Source organism: Urocitellus parryii, chromosome 1 (genome assembly GCF_045843805.1).
Source record: "Urocitellus parryii isolate mUroPar1 chromosome 1, mUroPar1.hap1, whole genome shotgun sequence".
Taxonomy (NCBI): Eukaryota; Metazoa; Chordata; class Mammalia; order Rodentia; family Sciuridae; genus Urocitellus; species Urocitellus parryii.
In genome coordinates, this window is record NC_135531.1 from 259,505,007 (window position 1) to 259,532,090 (window position 27,084).

General features: G+C 32.4%; 1 protein-coding gene across 1 annotated transcript in view; it reads right to left on the bottom strand.

The window, feature by feature from the left end:
• Erbb4 (erb-b2 receptor tyrosine kinase 4) overlaps positions 1-27,084 on the bottom strand; it is a 1,044,475-nt gene that overhangs the window by 24,495 nt on the left and 992,896 nt on the right. The window contains exons 21-25 of the mRNA XM_077799365.1: positions 21,840-21,995; positions 19,673-19,748; positions 16,403-16,549; positions 14,230-14,327; positions 12,628-12,798 (exon numbers count right to left, since the gene is read on the bottom strand). Coding sequence (XP_077655491.1) covers positions 12,628-12,798; positions 14,230-14,327; positions 16,403-16,549; positions 19,673-19,748; positions 21,840-21,995 — 648 coding nt within the window. The remainder of the gene's footprint in view (positions 1-12,627; positions 12,799-14,229; positions 14,328-16,402; positions 16,550-19,672; positions 19,749-21,839; positions 21,996-27,084) is intronic.

The following is a 27,084-nucleotide window of genomic DNA, read 5'->3' on the forward strand; positions in this document are numbered from 1 at the left end:
TAGAAAGTGTTTAATGGCCCTTTTTGGCCCTGATACGCAGGAGTACACAATGATTTATGTATCTACCTTATAATATAATGGCGCATCTCAGTGATGAAAATTACTACACTGAATTCATGGATACGCCAGGGCCAAAGACCAGTCACACTGGTATTATTTCTATTGAGAAAAGAATTAATTGAAACAACTGTTCAGAGAAGAACATTCATGTTTGGGGAAAGAAAGAATAAGGAGTGGCAGATTAGAGAGAAGACAATTACATTCTTGTATGGTAAGGAGAGCGTGTCATTTCTGTGTGAATGTTACTGTGGGAACTTACATACAAGAATTAATGGATTTTAATTTTTTTTTTAATTTTTAAAATATTTGCTACCAACCTCTCCTAATTCCCCAAATTCAAGAGTGGCAAGTTCTAATATCTGGTTAGGAGAAAAATCAGAGATCAAAAGATTTTGATTTCTTTGTAATTTCCAAGAATTCAGAAGAATAAATAAATGTGATTTGATGTTATGATCTTATTCTAAACAGAGAAAAATCGATGACACATAGATTTTTGTTGAAATAAATCATCAACACGCTTCCAGAGTAAAACAGGAAGCACCAACATGATGTGTATTTTGAAAGAGATCAACTTTGAGATTACACCTGCAGCTCTGGGCAGTTATGTGCCTGTGAGCTGGAGAGCAGAGGAAAATAAATTGCAGTGACTGGTCAACTGGAATGACCAAGGCATTTCCTAGGATAAGTGTTCAAAAATCATTCGGGTGTTAGTGACAATAGGATTATATATCATATAAAGAGAGACCTAATAAAACATTTATCATTAAAGTTTGTCCCATGGAGGAAAATAGTAGGAAAGCATATTCTAAAGAATGTGAACAAAAAAAGAAATTAAGAAAGAATTGGTGCCAATAAATGATCACGCACTGTGAATATTCTCTACTATTATCTTTCTTTGGCACAACATAAATGCTATATTTGGGAATTAAATCCATTCTACACACACACACACACACACACACACACACACACACATCATGTCAAGGACAAAATGTAAAAAACCTTGACATATTTTGGACCAAATGTAAAAATCAATATCTTGAGAACAAAAGTAGTAGCTGTTGTTAAACCTGATACTGATCCTTGGTAAATTACAACCAGAATCAACTTGTTATATCATCACAACATTCTTGCACTGTGTTTTCTAGGTATGAGATGTTCCCTGAACCTTTGTCTATAGTACTTTCACATAAAGAAAAGAGTTGTATATGGAGGTAACCTAAAATTCTTTTGGTCACTTCCTAATTAAATAATCCGTAGAAGGAAACATACTTAAATGCACAAAATACAATAATTATAAATTCATTCTATGATAAGTTAGTTTAAAACTTGGAAGGAGCTTATAGATAATCTAGTTTAATCTTATCACTGAAGAAACTGCCTGATTAAGAAATAGGATGGAGTCTTAAGTATTGCTGAGTTGGTTATAAAATCTGAGATTCTGGACTTCCCATTCAGTCTCTTTTATCCATGTTATCATTTCATGAATGAACATGCTAGGTCCATCAGTAGTAGGAATTTAACCGCAAGTAACAAAATAAGTAACCACCCTAAGACACTTTATTACTTTAGAAGTATCTCTGTGGGATTATTGAAATCTGAATTCAGTGTCTAGGTCTGCTTTTCCTCATTTGTAAACTATTTAAACTTTCCATTGTTCAGTTTTCTGAACTCTCAAAATGAGACTAACATTAATACATACCTCATAAGACAATGTAAAATAAAGGTGATAAAATTAAGCTAAAGCACTCAGTAAAATACCTGGGTTATAGTAAGCACTCAACAATTTTTAGCAAATATTATGATTTTATTATTTCATAAAATAAAAGGACATGATTTTGATTTATTGAAGTATAAAGGCAAACCCAGCTGCAATTCTCATATTTTCAGATGTTTCTTTTTAGAATGACATCTTGCTTCTGCATTATCATTTTGCTTAAATTTCTAGTACTTTACTCATCATTAGGAAGCAAATCTAGTAAAATATCATAAGCTTATTATATCCTGTGGAGACCAAGAGCTTGCTTGTATTTGTTTCTTTTTCAAGGGGAGGGGTGGTAAATATCATATAAATCGTTTTTTTTTTTAAAGAGAGAGAGAGAGAGAGAGAGAGAGAGAGAGAGAGAGAGAGAATTTTTTTTAATTTTTTTTATTTTCTAGTTCTCGGCGGACACAACATCTTTGTTGGTATGTGGTGCTGAGGATCGAACCCGGGCCGCACGCAAGCGAGGCGAGCGCGCTACCGCTTGAGCCACATCCCCAGCCCCTAAATCTTGAAGATAATTATATCATGTGTGGTAAACTAATTAAAAATTTTATTAAATTTATTAGACTTAGTAGGAGAAAAAAGTAATATTGGTATAAATTAAAGTATACAGAATCAAATATCTTAGTGATACTAAATACTCAGTTATACTCAATAGTTAAAAAACTGATCAAATTTTTGAGATATGAGACACATTTATTTTTCTACATCTTTCATGTCTGCCTACACTTTTGTCCATTTTTCAACTTACTTATATGTCCACTTGGAAAAGAAGGGTCAAAAAACGCAGGGAAGATGCAAATTTATAAATATATTTATTTCTTAGTAGGCTGGAGAGAAGTGGAGAAAAGTTAAAATGGAATGATAGATCACAGAGGTTACTCATTCTACCTATGTGAGGAGCTATAGTTCCTCTACCTTCCACTGGCCTGAATAACTGATAGTTTCCTGATTATACATGCTTTTAAAAAAATTGACACAAAATATTTGTACATATTTATGAATTGATATGTTTTAAAAGGGAGTGGCATTTAATTCTTCACACTATTCATTACAAAGACTAAATGAAACTTCCACAATTGAAATCATGCCCTCCTGTACAAAATTACATTGAAGCTTTTACATTAAATTAAATTTTCTAATATCATTAGAGCTAAAATATCTTCAACTCTGTCAACTTATTAGATATTTTTATTCATTGCTGTTGCATTTATATATAATTAATTATATCAAACAAATATAAATCTAGGTAAATCAAAAGAAAAAGACCAGCTTTATCCATCTTAACAGAAAAAAAAATCCACGGAGAAATTTCTAAATAGTACTGAAAATTTAGTTGGAAATATTAGATAGCATTGATTAAAATAAATATATCTAGTGAGAAGGAGGTCACAATGGAACCTAAAACTTATTGATAGACTGAATATACAATGGGAAAATAATTGGACCTCCTTTAAAAATAAAACTCTAATCCACAACCTACAAAAACCTGACCAGGAAAGAATTCTCCTTATCTATAATATACAGCCTAGGAATCTGGTCACCTGCAATCAGATTTGAAGGAAGTGGCTATTGCTATCTCTAATAGGCTTATACAGGGTGATACTGGTCTCGGAAACTCACTGGCTTCCCCTTCCCCTTCCAATCCAGCTGCTTTCTGGATTGCTGGGAGAGAAGTACCTAATCAAGAGAAATGCAACGGAGATTCCTGTGATGCAATCTTCCAACATGGACCAGCAATTGCTGGACTCTGGAGGTGCTCGGATTTAAAATCTCCAGACCAATTGGCATTCATCAACAAGGCTGGAGAATACCTAAGTCTATACCTGGCCTCCAGAAGTTCCACCTCCAGGATCAACCCTCTCACCTTAGCAACCTCACCCACCCTGAGGGTGGACAAGCATCAAACTCTAGACAACCCCACCTAATTGCTGAGGAGGGAAGCTGAGAAACTTGTGAACAATTATTCAATTTCTTTGAGATTTTTTTCTTCTTTTTTTTTTTTTTTTCTCTCACATTTCTACCTTGTTTGAAAACAATTATTTTTTCATCAATAGTTCATTGAAGACTGGGATATCTGAGTAGAATATTTCAGTTTTGTTTTATATTCTTTTATTCTTACTTTTTTCATTCTATTTTAAATTTTTTTCAATCCTTATTTTTTATATATATTTCCTCTCACTTATCTGTTTCCCTTGATTGTTTTTATATTATCATGCTAACAATCTCTATTATTCCCTTTATCAGTCTTCCTATACTTTTTAAAAATTCTATCTTCTCTCCTCCATCATGAACATCACACCTTATACTACTTCTGTTCTCTCTTTGTCCACCATTTGAAATTGTAAACCCTTTTTTTCAAACTTACTGTTTTTACTGTAATCAGTAACTGAACATATCATTTCTGTTTATTGTGACAAAACTGTAAACATCATAGTAAGAGTTATTTAGTTTAAGGTTGTATATTGTTTGCATTGGTTGCTGTTATTATTTGTCTCCTCCTTAAAGGCAAGGTACTAGAAACCTTCAGGGACACTATAAATCCATAGTATAGAAACTATACTGCCTCAGACCCACACAGCATATTGGTAAACACACAAACAGCATGAAGAAACAAGGGAACAAATCACCCCAAACAAACCAAGATGCTCTAATAATAGAATCCAATGATGCCACAGTGGAAGAACTGTCAGAGAAGTTTAGAATGTACATGGTTAAACTGCTCCAATGAAGTAAAGGATGATGTAAGTAAGGAGTGAAATTAGAGATAAAAGGTGAAAGATCACTTCAGTAAAGAAAGATTCTGAAAAGAAATCACACAGAAATCCTCAAAATGGAGGAAACAATAAAACACATTAAAAATTCAATGGAAAGCATAACCAACACACTGGACCATTTAAGGAAGATAGAACCAAAGGCAATGAAGGCCAAATATATAATCTTGAAAATAAAGTTGACCACACAGAGAAGATATTAAAAGGACATGAACAGAACATCCAAGAACTATGGGATAACATAAAAAGGCCAAATTTAAGATTTATTGGGATAGATAGAGGCACTAAGATACAAACCAAAGCAATGCACAATCCTTTCAATGAAATAATATAAAAAACATATATAAAAACCTAAAGAATGAAATGGAAAATCAAATACAGGAGGCTTATAGGAACCTAAATATACAAAATTACCACAGACCCACGTTAAAGAAGATTATTATGAAGATGCCTAACATACAGAATAAGGATATAATTTTAAAGACTGCCAGAGAAAATAGGCATAATTTAGGGGAAACCAATTTAGATCTCACCTGATTTTTCAGCCCAGATCCCCAAAGCTAAGAGGTCTTGGTATGCTATATACCAAGCTCTGAAAGAAAATGGATGCCAACCAAGAATTAAGCTTCAAATTAGAAGATGAAATAAAAACCTTCCATGATAAACAAAAGTTACAAGAATTCACACTGGAGAGCCTACTATATAGAACATTCTCAGCAAAATAGTCAATGAAAATGAAATGAATAAAAAGGGTAAAAAACAGCAAAAGGGAAGAACTACACTGAAGGAATAGCCAATCAAAGGAGAAACTAATACAAATTAAAAGCCAGAAATAAATCAAAATGATTGGGAATACAAATAATGTCTCAAGGATAACCTTGAATATTAATGGCCTAAACTCATCAATCAAAAGAAATAGATTGACAGATTAGATTAAAAAACAAGAATCAACAATATGCTGTCTTCAAGAGATTCACCTCATAGGCAAAGACATCTACAGACTAAGATGAAAGAATGGGAAAAAATATACCACTCACATGGGTCATGAAAACAAGCAGGTGTTTCTATCCTCATATCAGATAAAGTTGTCTTCAAGCAAAAGTTAATAAGAAGGAATACAAAAGGGCATTTCATACTGTTTAAAGGAATACATCAACAAGACATAGCAATCAAAAATATTTATGCACCAAACAATGGAGCATCTACTGATATCAAAACAAACCCTTCTCAATTTCAAGAATCAAATACACCACTATACAATAATACTGGGTGAGTGTAACACATCTCTCTCACCACTGGCTTGATCCTCCAAACAAAAACTAAACAAAGAAACTATAGAACTAAATAATACAATCAATAATTTAGACTTAACAGACTTGTATAGAGCTTTTCATCCATTAATGATTGAATATACTATCTTCTCATCAGCACATGGATCCTTCTATAAATAGACGATATCTTATGCCCGAAAGCAACTCTTAGCAAATTAAAAAAACTAAAGATAATACCTTGTAGATCATAATGGAATTAAATTAGAAATAAACAATAATATTAAAAATAGACCCTACTCTAACTTATGAAGTATAAATAATAGGTCATTGAATGACCAATGGAGAGCAGAAAAATTAGGAATGAAATAAAAAAATTAGAAGTAAATGAGAATAGTGATACAACAGATCAAAATCTCTGGGGCACTATGAAGGAAGTTCTAAGAGAAAAGTTCATTGTATTAAGCTCATTTATTAAAAGACTAGAAAATACTCAAATAAATAACCTAACATTACACCTCAAAGCCCTAGGGAAAAAAAAACAAATCAACACCAAAAATAATAGAAGACAGGATATAATTAAAATCAGAGATAAAATAAATGAAATTAAAACAAAAGAAACAATTCAAAAATTGGCAAAAAATAAATAAAATTGATAAACCTTTAGCCACGCTAATGAAGAAAAAGAAAGAAAAACCTCAAATTACTAAAATTCATGATGAAAAAGGAAATATCACAATGGACACTACTGAAATACAAATGATACTCAGAAACTATTTTGAAAATTTATATTCCAATAAAATAGAAAATCTTGAAGACATCAACAAATTTCTAGAGATATGTAATCTACCCAAACTGAATCAGGAGGATAGATACCATTTAAAAAGAACTATTTCAAGCAGTGAAATAGAAGACACCATCAAAAGCCCACCAACTAAGAAAGGCCCAGGACCAGACAGATTCTCAGCCAAGTTCTACAACCACCTCAAAGAAGAATTAACACCAATATTCCTCAAACTATTCCATGAAATACAAAAGAGGCAACTCTTCCAAACTCATCATATGAAGCTAGTATCACCCTAATACCAAAACCAGACAAAGACACAACAAGGAAAGAAAATTTCAGAAAAATATCCCTGGTGAACATAGATGCAAAAATTCTTTTAAAACACTGGCAAATTACATAGGAAAACATTAAAAAGATAGTGCATCATGAGGAAGTGGGGTTCATCACAAGGACACAAAGTTGGTTCTACATACATAAATCAATAAACATAATTCATAATATCAATAGGCTTAAAAACAAGAATCATATAATTTCTTAAATAGATGAATAAAAAAATACAACAAAATACAGCACCCCCCCATGTTCAAAACAGTAGAAAAAATAGGGATAGTAGGAGATACCTCAAGATTGTAAAAGTTACCTATGCTAAACCCAAGGCCAGCATCATTATAAATGGGAAAAAAATGAAAGCATTCTCTCTAAAGACTGGAACAACACAGGAATGCCCTCTTTTACTATTTCTATTCAACATAGTCCTTGAAACTCTAGCCAGAGCAATTAAATAGAAGAAAGAAATTAAAAGGCTACAAGTAGGAAAAGAAGAACTCAAACTATCCCTATTTGCCAATAACATAATTCTCTATTTAAAAGACCCAATATATTCCACTTTAAAACTTGTAGAACTCATAAATGAACTCAGCAAAGTAGCAGGATATAAAATTAATACCCATAAATCAATGTATTCATATATATCAGTGATGAATCTACTGAACAATAAAGTAGGAAAACCACCCCATTCACAATAGCCTCAAAAAAAAAAAAACTTGGGAATCAATTTATCAAAAGATGTGAAAGATGTCTATGATGAAAACTACAAAACACAAAAGAAGAGATAGAATAAGACTTTATAAGATGGAAAGATCTCTCATGCACTTGGATAGGCAGATTTAACATTGTCAAATGGACATACTATCAAAAGTGTTGTACAGATTTAATGCATCTCCTATTAACATCACAATGACATTCTTCATAGAAACAGAAATAGTAGACATGAAATTCATTTGGAAAAATAAGAGGCCCAGAATAGTGAAAGCCATCCTTAGCAAGAAAAGTGAAACTGGATGAATCACAATATGAGACCTCAAATTATACTACAGAGCTATAGTAACAAAAAGGCACCCAAATAAACATGTAGGCCAATGGTACAGAATAGAAGATACAGAGACAAACCCACATAAATACCATCTCATTCTAGGCACAAAAACGCCAAAAACATACATTGGAGAAAAGATAGCCTTTTCAACAAATGGTGCTGGGTAAAGTGGAAATACATATGTAGCAACATGAAATTAAACCCCTATCTCTCACCTTGCACAAAACTTAACTCGAAGTAGATCAAGGACCTAGGAATTAGACAAGAAATCCTACGCCTAATAGAAGAAAAAGTAGGCCCAACTCTCGACCATATCATCTTAGGAAACAAATTCCTCAACAAGACTCTTAAAACACAAGAAATAAAATCAAGAATCATAAATGGGATGGCATCAAACTAAAAAGCTTCTTCACAGGAAAGGAAATCTAGAACATGAAGAGAGAGCCTATAGAATGGGAGAAAATCTTTGCCACCTACACCTCAGATAGAGCATTAATCTCCAGGATATACAAAGAGCTCAAAAAACTTAATACCAAAAAAAAACAAATAGTCCAATTAATAAATGGACTAAGGAACTGAGCAGATACTTCACCAAAAAAGAAAATATGACCAGTCAACAAAAATATGAAAAAATGTTCAACATCACTAGTGATTAGAGAAATGCAAATCAATCAGAGTGGCAATTATCAAGAATACAAGCAACAATAAATGTAGGCAAGAATGAGAGTGGGAAAAAGTACACTGATGCATTGCTGATGGGACTGCGAATTGATACAACCACTAAGGAAAGCACTATGGCAATTCCTCAGAAAAACTGGAATGGAACCACCATTTGACCTAGTTATCCCTTTCCTCGGTTTATACCCAAAGGATTTAAAATCAGCATACTACAGTAACATAGCCACATAAATATTTAGAGCAGTTCAATTCACCATAGCTAAACTATGGAACCAACCTAGGTGCCCTTCAACAGATGAATGGACAAAGAAAATGTGGTACGTATACACAATGGAATATTACTCAGCCATAAAGAAGAATGAAATTATGGCATTTGCTGGTAAATGGATGTAACTGGTGACTATCATGCTAAGTGAAATAAGCCAATCCCCCCACCAAATCAAGGGCCAAATGTTTTCTCTAATATGCAGATGCTAATTCACAATGAGGGGTAGGGGTTAGGGAAGAATAGAAGTACTTTGAATTAGACAAGGGGGAATGAAGGGAAAGGAGAGGGAATGGGAAAAGGAAAGATAGTAGAATGAATCAGATATTACTGTACTATGTGCATATATGATTACATGACCAGTGTACTTCTACATCATGTACAAATAGAAGAATGAGAAATTATATTCCTTATTTGTATAACATATCCAAATACATTCTACTATCATGTATAACTAATTAGAACATGTTTTAAAGAGAACTAACCACAGAGAACCAAATATATACTTCCAACCAATCACTTCTAATTAGCCTGCCTACAGCTTCTCTAGACCTGAATCCTTTCCTGTAACCCTACAAAGCTTTCCTACTTCTCTGCCTCTTAGCTTCTGCTAAAGTGCAAATGATGGTAGTTGATTCTTGCTATAGCAATGCTGAAGGCAGGTATTTTCATTTATTTCCACACTACTGAGAATCACCCACAGGTTCATCAAAGGGCAATTATGCTCACATATGCTAAAAAGTTAATCTTCACAACATTCTGTAATAATTTTTTTTTAAATCCCCATTTTATGGATGCAGAGAACTAAAGGTTGCAAAAATTAAATGTTTTCCTTTTTACATCATGGTAGAGTAAGTGTTTAGTATATATTATTTTGACAAAAAGTTCAAGGTAATAGCAAAAGCATATTTAATGATAATGATATCAGCTATGATTTTAATAGGTGTTTTCTAGTATTATTTGCAATTACTTTCATCAACTTTCTGGACAAATATCAACAACGTATTTTGAATATACTCATAGCCTTAAAGTTACTACTTATCAAAACACACTTAAAATTTAGTTGATATTAGAACATATGACCAGTCAACAAAATAGAAATAGTTTTCTTGCCCAATTTTGATTACATCAACAGGTTTTTCACAGGTAATGGGTAGAAAACCTAATAAGAAAGTATGATTATTTATGATATATGATACTGACAAAAAAATAAAACGTGGGTGATTGTAATATTTATTTGCCTGTCATTTAACAGAAACTGTGATTTTTAGAAGTTCACTTCATAACACTAACATCAGATAGATATCATACTGTCTATTTCAAAGTTGAAAAAACAATAACTAAAAGCTTCTAGACTGTGGGCAATCAGGTCTACATTTAAAAACTGAATTGTTATTTAGTTTCAGTCTACCAAACATGCTTAAGAAACAACTGATCAAAATTTAAGAGGTTCCTTTAGGAGATAATTTGGCCACACAACCCCAAATTGAAATAATTGTAACCTGAGTATAAAAATAACATAACTTAGAAAATTAAGGAGGGGGAATGACATTCATATAGATTAGAATTTTCCATAAAATTATACAAAGCCAGAAATTAAAAATTAGAATAATATAGATGACTACTAAGAATTTTTAGTAACTGAAAAATATAATGATATTTAAGCACAATTCCTATACCGTGAACTGAAAAAGTAAAAAGAAATTTATAGATAATTTTGTTTAAATAAAGATGCAGAGTAAGAAAAGATGATAAGGGTCAAATAAGTCCTCCTATGACTTCTAGTTTGTATTGTTAACCCCAGGTAGCTCAAACTTATTTACTAAGAATTCCTGGCTTTGAGCATTATAAACTAAAATGAACAAAAACTTAGAAATTGATAAGTATAAGAAAAAAAATTTCAGGTTCTCAAGAATTTCACTTTCACAAACTGTTTCCTTAAAATGTCACTAATGTATTAAAAAGCAATGAATTTTCCATCTTAAGTTATAAAAACAAGGGAATAATTTGGTCGTTTTGCAAAGTACAGAAAGGAAAATGTGTCTCCCTGATATATCTCAAAAATGTTCCTACCTATATAGAGAGTGATTTGCATTACATACCAGTGGATCAAATATTTAAAACTTTTACTAATCTGTTTTCCATTAGGCATGTGATATAATTTTCAGCTTGGTCTACAATAACATATATTTTATAAAAAAAGAAAAATTATTTGAGACTTTTTTAAATGGAAGCAGGAGGGTGAAAGGTTGATGTACACATTTGATAAGAAAATCACTGAGGAATTTCTCAAATAAGACCACTCCCAGATTCTGGGGTTGAAGCCAAAATTAACAATCAAATCATGTAAATAAAGACATTCCAATCATTTTAAAGCCATAGAACAGTACAGTACAGGCAAGTAGCTTACATAGAATTCTGCTCTTCTAATGGGTAACTGTGTAAACTAGACAAATCACCTAACTTCTCTGTGGCAAGTTTCCTCATTTGTAAGATGGGTGTAATAAAAATTGAACCTATGGGTTGTTGTAAATGTTAAGAGGATTAACATTTATGTGTTGAGTAGTAAACAAAGGGCAAGCATTACTTTATTATTATTGCTGTCAATCTGAAAAAAGCAAAGAACTTCATTTTAGAGAATTAATGGCAAGTTAAAAAATTTCTTTATGCCTATGGTCAAGAAAAATTAGATACTATTTGGTTTTACAGCTATGATAATGTTCTGAGATGGAGGAGAAGAGAATGAGTAGCTTCCTAGAAAAAAAAAAAGTAAAGCATAATGTGATTATCTGTGGAAGACACTGATTACAGAAATAAATTTACTGCTTCTCCATTCTCCATAATGGTCAATGAACACTTGATTACAGCATTTATCATGAAGTCCTCCACCTCTGTAGCTGTGTGACTCTTTAATTAGCCTGGACCCTCTTTGAAGGCAGAATTTATGTCAAAATTCTTTGACTCTCAAATGTGTACTAATGCATCTTATGCAAAAGCACTTAATACATGTTGCATGAATGATAAATGAATTTTTAAAAATAAACAAATGAACAAACATGAATTTGATGACCCTTAGAGAAAAATGGTATTCATACAAAGAGGAAGCTATATTGAAACACATGTAAATTATTTTCAGAAGCTTCTTCCAAAACTTAAGTCTGTTTTGGAAATGATTCTGATATCCTCTAATATGAATGATTTAGATCAAAGAATTGTAGTTTTCTGTGTATTTCAATTTGACAGAAAATATTTAATGCTTCCTAAATAAGTGAGAGTTATACTAGTATTACTTCTTGACCATTGAGTCATATCATTTTTTTAACAAAACAGTGTATTTGGTAAGAATTTGTATTATTTAAATACATATATACTTTTATAAATTTGAATTGGCTTTTAAAAAATTAAGATCCGTTTTAAGTAACATGAGTAAAACTTTCCTTCTTTTGAAATTTTGAGGTATTTCAGAGTACAATTGGGATTATTCATGCTTGTCTTCCAAAATTAATTATGTATATGGAAAGCATGGTACATCTTTGGTGGTGTTGGTATGTCTTTAGAAATCAAAATTATTTTAGCTATCTAGTTATTTTGAAATTTTAGCACTTATAATATGTTCATAGGATTTTACTTCTGAGACATGCATGTAATTGATTCTTACCCTATTTGAGTCAATTCTTGCTCTGGAAGTATAGATGGGGGGAGGGATGTTGAAAGCCTGGGGGACCAGGTATTCCTCAGCATCCATCATATCTTCCAAGTCCTCTTCATCCAAGAGATTCTGAAAGAACTTGCTGTCATTTGGACTGGGAAGCTTCATACGATCATCACCCTGAAAGAATTGCCCATGAGACACATAAAATACATGATCCTTCTCTTCATTTTAAATATGTGGTCTCTGTAGCAAATTTATGTAAGAGCCAAACAACTGTTAAAAAAAAATCCATGTATACATTTCAGGAGATTATTCTTTGGCACAACTTCAGCCATAAAGAAGCCTATAATATGTTTAGGTATGACACTATAAGATAAATAAATTTAATACAAGAAGAATGTGATGAATGACGTCAGAAAGGAATAAAACAGAATTGCTATAGATGTTTGAGAGAGGCAAAATCCACTTCAGATCTGAGGCTAAGGGTTCTTTGGCAAGATGGTAGGTGGGCTGGACTTTAAGAATCAATAGTAAAGGGCAATCGATTTATCATTCTTAATTTTATGTAGTTGGTTTGATGCTGTTCAGTTATTAGGATACAGAAGCTCTGTGATTTGTTATATGGTATGAATGATGGCTACCTGGTCAAAGTGGTAGCATTCAAGGTCACAGCACAAATGGCGAAGAGAATCAATGGGTATGGGAGAGACACCAAAACCCTTTTTATAGTGTCAAAAAACCCTTTCTTGTCACCTTCTTTCTCTCTTTTTTTTTTTCAATATTGTATGTTTTTTAATAAAAAATCAGTTCATAAAGATTAATTTTGGGGAAAATAACTAGACATCATTAACTTTAAAGGGTGACTTTGATCTTAATGTAAGAATATTGATAGGGAAATAAAGGCTCCTTTGTTTTAATAAGAAAATATAATTCAGTGTATCAAAGGTCCATTTGTTTATGTTTTGGGTGAAAAAATATCATAGATAAATTAGAAATTTTTAAATCATACAATCTATTTTTCCATCCACCCTACCCAGATAATTTGCTCTTAACTAAAGATTACAAAAGTATGTTTGTTGTTAAACATAAAATGATCTTTTGGCCTATTATTTAATTCATATGTGCATGAAATCATTTGAATTGAGTTTTTTCTTGGATGCTGCATGTTTCTGCAAATATAAAAATATATTGTAAGATATTTTTCTAGGAAACTAAATGTTACTATTTGTAAATTTTTGACTCATTTTTCTCTGATTAAAACAAAAATCCATCATCCTTTGAATCTATAAAGGAAAGATTACAATAATGAACATGAGTTATACAGAATACTAATAAAAAGCAGAGTGATAGAAGGTTTTTCTGAGGATAAGACCCTTTTACATATATGGGTCATCATAATCAATTGGCTGTTCAATAGCATTTATTAGAGCACTAGGGGAAAGCTCTGAGAGATGGATCTGATATCAGGTAAAGAGTTCTTTTGTATAAGTTGTTTCACACCATAATACAATTAATGTTAGTGGTCTGGAGCACTAAAGTTGAGATTGTCATATTTTGCAGTACATTTGCCAGGGGGATATTCTTAAAAACAAAGTCAAGTGTACTAACCTGAATAACAAGATATCTTTGAGGATCTCGAGCCATCCTTGAAAATTCGGCAGCCAGCTCCTTAAATTTAGGTCTACTATCAGCGTCAATCATCCAGCCTGGAAATTTACACACAATAAAATTGTCAGCATATCCATATTTGAAAAAAGCAGTGACATTTAAATTTTGTGAAAATATAGGCTAAAGTGTGAAAAATATTGTTTTAATAATAATGATCTGAAAAATGAAGGAGGCTAGTGAAAGAACTCAGTTTGTTGATACTCATCATTTACTGTCATATACTATAAAATATCAGATGAAATATTTAAAATTTTTATTTTCTTCTTAGAAAACAGAATGCAGACTAACTATGAGAAGCTATGGAAAATCAGATTTTTGTTGTTGTTTTGGGTGTGGAGATAATTTTTTGAAACTTTGATGATTATAGAAGAGGTGATTGGAATATAATTTATCATTTTGTATCAGGAATGACAAGAGAGAAAACATTTGGTGCAATACTGATCACTGAACAGAGAGAGGAAAAGGGAACTGAAAGTAACTTTTGTGCCACTTTTTCCTGGTGGGGAAAAAGAAAGAATGTAAAATATTGGTAATGTTTGTCCAGCAATAATCATTAGCTTATCTTAGTACTAACCTTTCCTGCATAAAAATACTACCAGCAGTTTCTAAGGTATACATTATTATTTATATGGGAGTCTAGATAAAATGGGTCTTATCTTTCTAGATGCTATTTAGAGGATGATATGACAAGAATAAAAGCATCAGCTTTCCTTGATTTTTTTTTTTTTTTTGTCAAATGATTCTCTTTTAAAGTATTAAAATTCCTGGGGTGGGGGGAGGTAAAATTCCCAATAGAGTTTGCTTAATAAGGTAAAAATTTTGCCTAATTTTACATCATTTCATCAGAGTATCTAAATCATCTCCTATTCTGGTTATGGGATCAAATTATATAATGCTTGCATGTTTTAATACTTTCTTCTCTGGACATTTACCAAGCCATGTTTGATTGAATAAAACTATAAAAACTGTTTCTCCTATTCTGGGGTTCAATTTTTATTCCTGTTCTGGGAATCCTTTGGGTATCGTTTTATGTATCATTGATATCACCTACTTTTTTTCTTTCTTAACAAAACTCAAACACTGTACATTTTCTATATATTCATTTTAAAGAAATGCTTATTATTACTGAGATGTTCATGAAAAAAAAATAGTTATTTATGGAACTCTTAGAGCCAAAAAAGATTAACTTCAGTGTAAGATATGTGGTCCTCTCTAAATATTGAGTAAATAGAACTGTGCTTAGAAAAAAGGGCATGCTGACCTGAACTGTAAAGAACAGTTTTTATTTCTTGCCTCACTGTCAGAATGCATCATGCATGTCATGAATATAAATTTGAGTAGACCTGGGTCCAAAGTCTCTTATTAATAAGGTGCTTATTCACCTTCACCAGTTGGTTCCTTTGCTAACACTGTGTATTTCAAAGGGGGAAAACCCCAGATTATGCAAGAGAGACTATTCCTGTTAATCTCACTTAAATTAAGTCTGGAACTCCAGAGACTTCCCTAATTCTATTTAAATTAAGGGCCTAGACTTCCAGAACACATTTATAATACATATGTGTCTGGGGCATAGTAAGGGGAAAGAAAAGTAAGAGTTTGATGTAAACAGATGATCAAGTTGATAAAAATAAACATTCCTAATCATTTTAGCTGAATGTAGAGACATTTCTTCTACTTCCCACCCTACTTGGATAATTTGCTCTGACTAAAAAAACTGACAAACCTATTTCGATTTAATTCATTTTTTAAACTATCAGTTTCAAGCTTTCTTTGTTTAGATCATTAATTTTAGTTTGACATACTCCCTTAAAGATCACTAACATTAATGTTACCACTAACAACGTTGTAACTAATTATATTTTTTTATGGTAGGTAGTTCTGAAAATTATAAGATTTAAGAATACTTAGAGTCATCTAACTTTGACTTCACAGTAGGGAAGCATAATATTACTGTATATTAATAATTACAGCAAACAGGTGTTTACATGCTCCATCAGTGATTTTTCAACTGTTCTGTTCTCCAATACAGAGAAACATTATACTCTAGTATACTCTCTACTATTATTTTATTAAGAACAGTGATAATGACTATAAAATTATTTCACACTCTTACATTTGACCATGACCATGTAAACGTCAATGGTGCAGATGGGAGGTTGAGGCAAACGTTCTCCTTTCTCTAATAAATCAGGAATTTCTCGAGTTGGAATTCCATCATAGGGTTTCCCTCCAAAGGTCATCAGTTCCCATATAGTGACTCCTAAATTGGAGATAAAATTCTTCCATAAGCATACTGACAACATAATTCAAACAAACAAGCAATATGTCAAGTGGCAAAAGAATGCTCCCTAAAGGTCAATCCAAAGAAAGTTAAAGAAGGTTCTTCAGATTCCTGCATTTACTAAGTGCTAAAATCTTTGTGGGAGAATTTGATTCTCTTATTATTGTTTCGGAATTTTTAATGTTAATGCCTAGTAGAGGTGATTTAGAGTTGATGTCAGAATGTAGAATCTATTCCCATTTCTACTGATAAATAATGCTCATGTTTGCTGACCCAAGTTATGTTACAGCTCAGAATACAATTTATTTATTGTATAAATATGTGTTCAGCTCATCAAATAAAAATGATTTCAGGAAAAATTGAAATTGATTTTTAAATCTCAAAATTTAGCCCTTTTCTATAAAAGCCTTAACAGTTAGTTAAGCAAAGATTTTAGAATAATTTTATTATGCCACAGTAAAGAACTGTGGCTCACCTTTTCACTAACAAAGAAAAAAAGTAGAATAAAGCATATTAAGTCATTTATCACATGAGAACCAAAATGCAGGGATCAATTCATATGTAAGATATAATACATAAAAAATAGGCATCCCAAAAATGGAAAGTAATCAAGAATAGTTTATTCTTTGAATAATGAAATTACTTTCTTGAGTCACTATAGACACTGATTCCTCTGGAAAAAATATACTAAAAGCATTCAAAGAACTTGTTTTGATAACAATAGTAATTCTGATTCAGGCAATAATATGTATACTAAAGAACTCTTTCTTATGATATAATAAGCAACCACATACTTAAAGTTACATTTTTCTTAGGGATAAAGATTTTTAAATTGTAAATAGGTGGGCACAATAATATTACAACCTGAGTTTGATTGATGCGTACAGACAGATACATTTTAAAAATCCATTAGGTAAGGCTATGTTTTCTTCTCTGCTGCCAACTGGAATGAATGGTTGTACATTTCTAGTTAGTCATACTCATATAATATGCATTTGATGATTACATTTTATTAACTCAGGTAGGCAGTTATAAAAGTCAGAATAGATACTCTCACATCTCTATCAGAACTTACAACAAAAGCAAACTGCACAGCAATTACAAATAAAAATATATAATTGACAGAAGCAAATATACAAACATAAAAGCTGAAACTCAAACCCCTACTTATAAGAACAATCCAATCCTTTCTTGGTAGAGTGATGACAAAATAAGTGTTAAATAAGGATGGCTTCATGGAAAAGGATAATCTCAGAAAAATTCAATCAGAAACAGCTTAAAAACATATACTGCAGCTCCATCACCTGAAGATATATATATATCATCATAGCTGATGCACATTTTTATAAATATAAAGATGCAGCCAGTGATAATTTCCCATAAAGGAGTACTATAAACAAGATTATGTAGCTTTCTCTGCCTTCTATGCCTTTTGCAATCACTTATGATATATCATAAGAATCTTAAAGTGCCTAATGAATATGTATTGATGACCTGAGCTGTGTTTCATAACAGAATACTGTATCTCCACTTCTTCATTTTTACTAAACAACGTGAGATTTTTAGAAACATAACATGCAGAAAACTAGTACAGCCCAAGTAACAGGATTTTCTTCAAAGACACACTTTATTATTAAAATTATGACAGTTCTGCCAACATTTTTTGTTGGCTTATTTTAATATCATTTAAAATTTGCCTCCAGCAAATTATCACATCTAATTCATGGAAAATAAAGTACAAAAAGAAAAGAAATAGAAAGAAAAAAGCCTATGTGTATATTATACTAATATACATAAGAATATACATAAATCTTCTGTGATACATAATTTATAAATCTATCCAGATCATGTATTTATGCTATCATGTAATACATAAATAATAATCTGTATGCTAATCTGCATTATATAAAATGTCTATCATATATGTGATAGATTTGCTTTTCTATCTATCACTTGCAGTTAAGTAGCATATCTACTAAGTTTTGCCAGGCTTTTCTTTATATTTGCCTAAACTTCAAACACACATTTATACTTCTAAGAAAAGTAGAATATGTGCAGTCTTTTTGAAATTTACATACTTCCTATGGCATACACAGGGGAGACACATTTTATTGAACTGTCTTAAGTAGTTTTTTAGGAATAATGAATTTCTTTTCTACAGAAGAGTTGTGAGTTCTTTAGTAATTAAATGGTCTAAATATTTTATTTTTAATGAAAACTTAAAAGTAAGCTTAAATTTGAGTAAAACAAATTGTACCAGATCTTTAAATCCCACCATTACACTTTTTATTTAAAAAGGCATTTTGGTGCTTTTTATTTTAAATAAATGCTATTTTTATGTCATATCCAAACTCAGAAAAGTCCTTAACTCTTGCTAAGTGGTAAGCAGACCAAGTTGTAAGGAGCCAGATAGATGCTGAAGAGCTCATCATAACCACTGAGTTAAACACAATGAAAGAAATGTTCTAATTATAAATATCAATCTTTACAAATTCATATTATTCACTCTATAATGTTTCTATTACTCCAAAAGTTGTTTGTAAATTAAAACTGAAGTTGCAATTAGAAGTCTTCTCTCTTACCTCTGTTTTCAGTAATTGTTAATTGTTATGACCATAATCTCTAAATTTTCTACCATAGAACAGAAATTCCCATAGCAAAAAGGAAAACAAAAAGCTTTCATTCTTTTTATTTTGTCCTTCAACATTCTTTGCATTCAGAATTATATTTTCAAGAATTGTTGAAAATTAACACCATGAGATTCTGTGAAATTATCCCTAAACTAAAATTGGCCAAGTTTTGTTTTTGTGTTTGTTTTCAGTAAAAATGATCAGACAGTTGCTACCAAACCAGAGCTGATGGCAGAGATATCTACATTTTCCATTTTAGAAGACCATGTAATTAAAAAATAAAAAAATAAAAAGTACTCTCTTTACCGTATTTTTCTTTTGCATTTTTAAATAAGTTAACTTCTTTAGGAAATGAGGCCTATAAATAGATAGTTTTAACACAATAAAATACTTTGACTTAGGATATTTTACATGAACTGAATGTATTTATTTTTGGCTTAAAAACCTTAATTCATAAGGAAGATTTATTTACCATAGCTCCAAACATCACTCTGGTGGGTGAATTTTCTATAATGTATACACTCCAGTGCCATCCATTTAATTGGCATCTGTAAAGAAATAAGAAGTGAAAGTTTTATATAAAAATGCAATTTATATACATACTAAATCTGAAGCTCTGAACTTGATCAATTATATTCTTTGTGTGTTTATAGATATAAATTTTAATACGTTATTTTTCAAGATAGTGAGAAAAATGGATTGAAATTTACAAAGTGAATTAATTCAAAGATTCTGTGAAATTGTCCCTAAAGTATTGTATTTATTTTTTTAAAGAAAGCTTCATATACAGGTTTAAATATGAGGTAGCCCCCAAAAGCTCATGTGTCAGTCAATGCAAAAGTGTTTAGAGATGAAATAATTGGGTTATAAAAGCCTTAACATAATCAGTGTGTTAATCTACTGATTTAGGCAATAAATCAAGGATTAATTGGATGGTAACTGAAGGCTGGTAGAGTGTGGCTAGGGAGAGTGGGTCCCTAGGGCATGTCTTTGTGGTTTATATTTTGTCCCTGTTGAGCAGAGTGCGTGGTCTCTGTCTGTCTGTCTGTCTGTCTGTCTGTCTCTCTTCCTCTCTTCCTCTCTTCCTCTCGTCCTCCTTCCTGGTGCCATGTTCCCAGGTGCTTTCCTCTACCACATGCATCCACCATGATTTTCTGCCTCATGTCAGGCCCCAAGAAATGGAGTCAGTCACCTATGAATTGAGACCTCTGTAACTACAAGGCCCCAACTAAACTTTTCCTCCTTAAAATTGTTCTTGTTAGATCTTTGGTCACAGCAATGAACAAAGCTGACTGAAACATATAATAAAAAAGTAAAATAATAAAATAGGGACAACTTTCTTATTAGTTATGAGTTAAAGTTAAAATAAGTTTCTTACTTTACTAGTTATAAATTCATATTATGACCCACATACCAAATCCAACCTCTAATATGTGTGCCTCTTAAAAATGTGTCCATGTTATATTTTTTCTTAAAAAATGGGATGTCTTACATTTTCAATTATTCCTTTTCACTCCAGACATAATTTGAGCTAGGAATACAGTAAATCCTTTCTACACTTACCTCTTCCTCTCTTATGTAAGTCGGTCACTAAATTGTTTAAAATCATGAATTTCAAAGTTAGCTTTGCTTTGTTCCCCAGCAAATGACCTCCCTTGTCTGGGTTAGCCAGTACTGAAAATCTGTACCGTTTCAAAACAGGAACTCGTATATTAAAAAAAAACAAAAAAGTGAGAGGATCAGCACAAATCCATCATCACTACAAGAAAAACAACTCAACCCACATACTCTGCTGTTGATGGGTCAGCAGAATGCATTTCAACCTGAAGGGCAGCATTATATGTCTGGGAATATAATTAGATTCTATGGAATAAAGACAAACACTTCTACTTCGCAGTTGAAAGCTTAAAACTAAATAGGCCTTTGAAATCATGAGGTTGGCTGCTCACCAAGGTGACATCAAGGTAACTCCATGACAGAATCATGGTATTCAGTGAAAGGGAACAGGAGACACATTGAAAATGATTTCCCTATGGGCAAGGAGTTAACTGAGTTTATGGACTACAGACATTGTGTTAAGGAAGTAAGTTTAAATCACAGGTGGCTTGATAAAGACTTAATGGTTACCAGGCATTTAAAGCTGTAATGAATCTTGCTTTAGACAAATCTTACAGCTGTATGTTCTTAAGACAAGTGAAGTCATGTGATTTATAGACTTTTTCTCCTGTGCAATCTTGTAGTGAACTTCAAAGCTGAGGTCCCAAACTACTGCAATTTGGTAGTGAAAAGTCAAAATATGTTCTTAAAAATCAAAGAAAGCCAGATAAGCCTCAAAACGGAAGATTTTTTTTTTTTTTTTTGCTATTTCACCTTTTGATAAGATTTGAATGTAGCAGGCATATAAGCATTTAGGGTAAAAAAAAAATCAATGTTAAGCACTTGGAAGCCTATCATTGCAAAATATTTATATATATATATATTTGACCCAGAGCAGGAATAAGGACAAGTGATAGAACTGGGTTATAATCTCCTAAACCTCAGGCTAACTGGTTTCTTCCTAAAAAAATAAATAAATAAAAGAAGATAAAATGATACCATACTGTATTTTCAATCAATATTGTTTTCAAAAAGATACCTACCTTTCCTCCATCCGCATTATACTCTTTTTCATCTCCTTCCAAGAGTCTGGCTAGTCCAAAATCTGTGATTTTCACATGGTTTGGAGATTTCACTAACACATTTCGAGCTGCCAAGTCCCGATGAACAAGCCGTCTTTCTTCTAGGTACATCATTCCCTGAAAAACATCAAAATCCACTAAGTTGGTTATTTAATGCCCAGCTTTTTCCATATTCTAAGAAGGAATCTCTTAGCATTTAATTGAAAGTGTTTCTTTTTGTTTTTTAAGTGAAACTAGTATTCTGAAATATTTTCACAATTAAAGAAAACTTTGGGGAGCGGAGCAGCTATCTTTTTGCCTTTCCTCCTAAAGTCGTCTAAAGTAAACTGAATCGCCTGACTATGAACTGAATGTCAGATTGTTCTCCTCAGAGACCAGATACCCGTTTGAAATCCCTTCGTTTATGAGGTGTGTAGGTGTCTTAGCAGGTCAGCTCACATATACTTGTACTGACCTACATATTCCTCACCATTTTTTATCCATAGCTTCAGCTTAATGTCATTTTGCCTTGCACACTCTCTCAAAATAAATACATCTCAATAATTTTTAAAAATATTTCATTTGGGCCTTAATGGTTCCAGAATCTCCATCACAGATTCTATTAAGACTGAAGAAGGATATTATTCTTATTATGTATGCACAGGATGAAGTATACCCTTGGGATCTTGAAAGTATATAATTTTTTAAAAAGCTTCTGTGACATTAGTTGTTATTATAAGAACCCACAGGTTAAATTACACAGCTCATAAAGAATCACAATTAGACTTTAACATGTTATCTTCAAAACCTTAGAAAGAAATCAAAAATAAAATCCATTGCTGATTGCTAACAAGATATAATAGCTGACTCCCCCATACATACATACACATGTTATTTATATAAAATATATATTAATATCTATGTGAATTCATAAAAGTAGTGATCCATACTAGTAATAATTAGTTTATTAATTGTACCTCAGTGGTGGGGAGACTTAGAGCTATTAAACACTACTCTTAATTAAAAATTTCATGTAAAAGCAAGACATTCAACTCAGGGGCATAACTTAGATTAGAGTGAATGTACTTTTATTAAAGTATTAAGGAAAATTCTATAGTCAACAATTTCATTGTCAAAAAAAGTCATCATTCACAAATAGATCAGAATTATACAGTGGTTGCAGCATACTCTCATGCCAATTGCAAATCAATGCTGTTGGCGGTTAACATTACAACTGCAGGACTTTGAAGGATTAATGGTTTCTGATACCAAAACAAAAGCTGTGGAAAACAGACACATAAATCACATAGGTCAAAAAATTATGAACTGTATACCTGATGCAGTGTAAAGAGAAGATTGCTTCAAACAGCATCATGGACCAAACTCTATATAAATGCCCATTAAATACAACTGGTGGAGATGGAGATGCCACCTGCTATGGGCCAATCAGTCAACAGTTAGGTGACATCATATGTATTAGTGTTTTCTGAAATCAACCCACAAATGATATTTATGGAATTTTTGCCCTCTTTCCTACATAGTACTTTCTCTTTGAGTATACACCATTGAAATTTCCTAAAATAAGGTGAATCTGAGCATGTATAACCCTTATATGACTCAGAATCAAAAATAAATAAATCTATCACTTTGGAGATAGAGTATTTTTATGTCTCCCTAAATTATTTGTCCCTTTAAGAAATGTCCACAAAGCATCCATCATTCTGTTTCTTAACACCTGCACATCAGAATATAGAAAGTGTGTTGGCCACAAGTTAAGCTAGGTCCATACATGTCTTAACACATACAATGTTCCCCAATACTGCAAGACTCTGGGGAGACAACAGGGAGTCAGGTAAGGCGTATGCATTAAAGGAAGACAAATGCTAATTAATGAAGTGGGAAGATATGGAATAAAAACTCAAATGAATTGCCGTGATACGTGCAAGGCATTTAAGGACAGCTGTATTCTGAGAATTTTTTTTAGTATTGCTTAGCAAGTGTGCTTTCGAGGAAAGGTTCCCACACCTAAGTAAGGTTTAGAGAACAAAACTGCAGGCAGAAAGAACAAGCATGGACCTCAGTAAGCTGTGTACTTGGATAAAGCTATATAATTCTGTATTTCTGGGTCACAGTACATGAGAGAGGGGTAGAGATAAGCAGTGAGATGGAAAAGATACAAACAGGCCAGATCCAAGAAGGGCCCCTTACACGTCAAGGGAGAGAACTTTGAGTTTTGTTTTATACAGTAGACATCTCAGTAATGAGAAAGCTGTTATAAAACGGGAGTGATCCAATTTGCACTAGAATCTTGAAAACATTCCTCTGATGCCAGAACCAGAGGATGGATTAGCCACAAATGTAGCCACAGTACAGAAGAAAACTGACAATGATGTAAAGTTCAAACGGTTTGAAAGCTGGCAGTCCATGAGTTACATCCACTTTCAGACTTTTTAAACTGAGTCTCCGCACAGGGCAGGGAGTCACTCACTCTCTCTAGCTGAGCACCATTTAGGACATCTGATATCTAGTTTGCCAGGATCTTAGCAATTACTTTTCAGGAAGTTTGCTCGTATCATTTATGATACTCTGGCTCATAATGAGTATGAGTCTTCTAAACTAGGCTAGAAGGAATACTACAGAGAGGATAATTCCAAGGTGTTTTTGCAAAATAAAATGATCATCCTTGGTAACTAATTGAAAAATGAAGGACAAGTAAACTGAGAATTTTTTTTAGACTTTGTAATTTAGGTGGGTAATGATTCCTTGAACTAAATAGCATTGTAATAGAAAAGCAATTTGTTTCTTAAACATGTACAAGAATAGTAATATATATTTTACCAACAGAGAACTAACATTCTGCAAGAAACGTAAGATACTACAATGGTATGAATGTTAGTGCCCCTTCCAAATTCATCTGTTGAAATCCTACCCTAAAATGATAAGGATTTTGAGAGCCCTTAAGAATGGTATGAATGACCTCAGAGAGATCCTTAGCTTTTTCAGTCCTATAAGCAATCAGGAAGAGGGTCCACACCAGACACCAAATTGGTGGGCAACTTGACCTTGGACTTGCTAGCCTCCAGCATTATAAAAAAAAAAAAATCTGTTGTTTTTAAGTTACTCAGTTTTGTATTTTTTCATAGTGGCCCAAACAAAGATACTGTAATGACATTCCACAATACAAACAAAATTTCCAAAATTCTAATAGTTCTTTGGTATTCCATATGCAAAACTTCAGTAGGTGATACACTATCTTTAACCTTCATACCATTTGTCCAGAAAAAGTAATTTCTTCATAATAACAAGAATTCAATCCAATTACCGGTCTATATAATTTTCTTCACCAACCTGGTCATCATTAATAGCAATTTAAAAAAAGAAAACAGAACTGCATATCATTACCAAACCATCTAAAAAGGTTTGAACAGTTGCTTTGTAACTAAAAAATATCATTGTGCAGAGACATACTTTCAAATCTTTAATATGACTGCCACTTTTGGCCCACTTTAACACCTAGAATTAGAAGGTTGAATAGTCTTTGGATTTTTCTTAAAAGGTTACTTCACAAAACAAGTCATTAAGACAAAATTTTCTTACTGAAAGATCTCATTAAGGTCACATTTTCTGCTAGATTCTTTCAAAATGAAATCCCTCTTAAGATTAAAAGTGTGATGCACTAAGGAGGCAGACAGTTGCTTGAAGAAGAAATAATAAATATAAACTGAATGAAGTCCCTGGAAGTTTGAGGAATAATCACAAAAAACCATTCATTATGGTAGAGAGATGTTGTACTAGTAGGAAGAGAAATCTTCTCTACCCCAGAGCAGCTCCCATGACCAAGCCAGGCCAGGTAGGGTACCTGCCTATATACCACAGCTAACATTGACCAGAATTTGGGACACAGCCGGCACCAACAGAATGCTTCTACTTTGGTTAGTTAAAATAATCCTATGAAATACACACTATTTTCAATCTCATTATAAATATGAGACTAATAAAGGCAATTTTACTTGTTCCAACTCATGGAGCTAATGAGTGTTAGAAGTGGGATTTGATCCCTTGCTGTGGGACTCTGGAGCCTACACATTTAAGTCTATCCCCCCTTAAACACTTCAGAGGGACATGTGGGCATGGAGAAATTAATGTGTATAGTTACATTCTGTGACTTTGAAAGATCCTTATTTTTTTTCTAAGAAAAAACAATACCGTAAGAGATTTCAATAAATTTTAGCACATAATGCAGTTGATTAATTTATAAAAAAATTTATACTTAAAATCCAGTTAAATTGCAGAGCTGTTTGTAATTTAGCAGGAATTTTAATTATGTAAGTTAAAGACTCCATTCTTACTTTGATCCCAGAGTATGCAGAAGGTCCAGTGGGGATGGGTGTAGAATCTGGAGTCAATCACCTGGTTCAATCCCCAGCTTGGCCATCTTCTAGATGTGTGACTCTGAACAAGTTATTTTAACCTTTCTGTGAACAGCACCTGTCCCACAGGTTGTTGTGAGGATTAAATAGTATACTCAAAGCACTTACATAGTAACTTGGTATGTAGTAGGTATAGAACATGCAAGCTTTTAGTATTGCTTCAAAGATAAATATCAACAGTCCTAGAATGGACAAGAATTACCCTCATTAACTTGGACTGCCTATTTTTTTTAAAAAAAATCAAACCTCAGCTCATATATCACAGTGGGTGTCCAATAAATGTTTGCAAATGGGGATATATATACCCATAACCTACCAACTATAATTAATTCATGGATACAAATTTCAGAATTATTACTATTTGAAATCTCATTTTAATAATGATACACCTGAGAAATCTGCCATATAAGGAGAAAGAACAATTAGGGAGTATATTAAGGGATTTGACACTCTCCATAAATACATCAAAGATTTCAGGAACTTACTGAAGATAAAAGTCACGAGCAAGATAGATCTAAAAGTCTTCAATGCTTCAGAATGTTTTCTATGAGTTAATAAAATAGTACATTTGCCATAACAGAGTCTGCTATTTATCACACAGCATGGAAGAGGGTTTTTGGTAAATGTTTTAGAGGCAATTTTACCCATTTCATGATCCAAGTGCTGTAAGTCTGATTTTATCCAATATTCACAATTTACAATTACCTAAACTATTCATAATTTCACCATTTTTCATACCTCCTCTCATATGCCATAATAAATTTTCAAAGATTGCTTACTTATTGTTTCATTTTTCA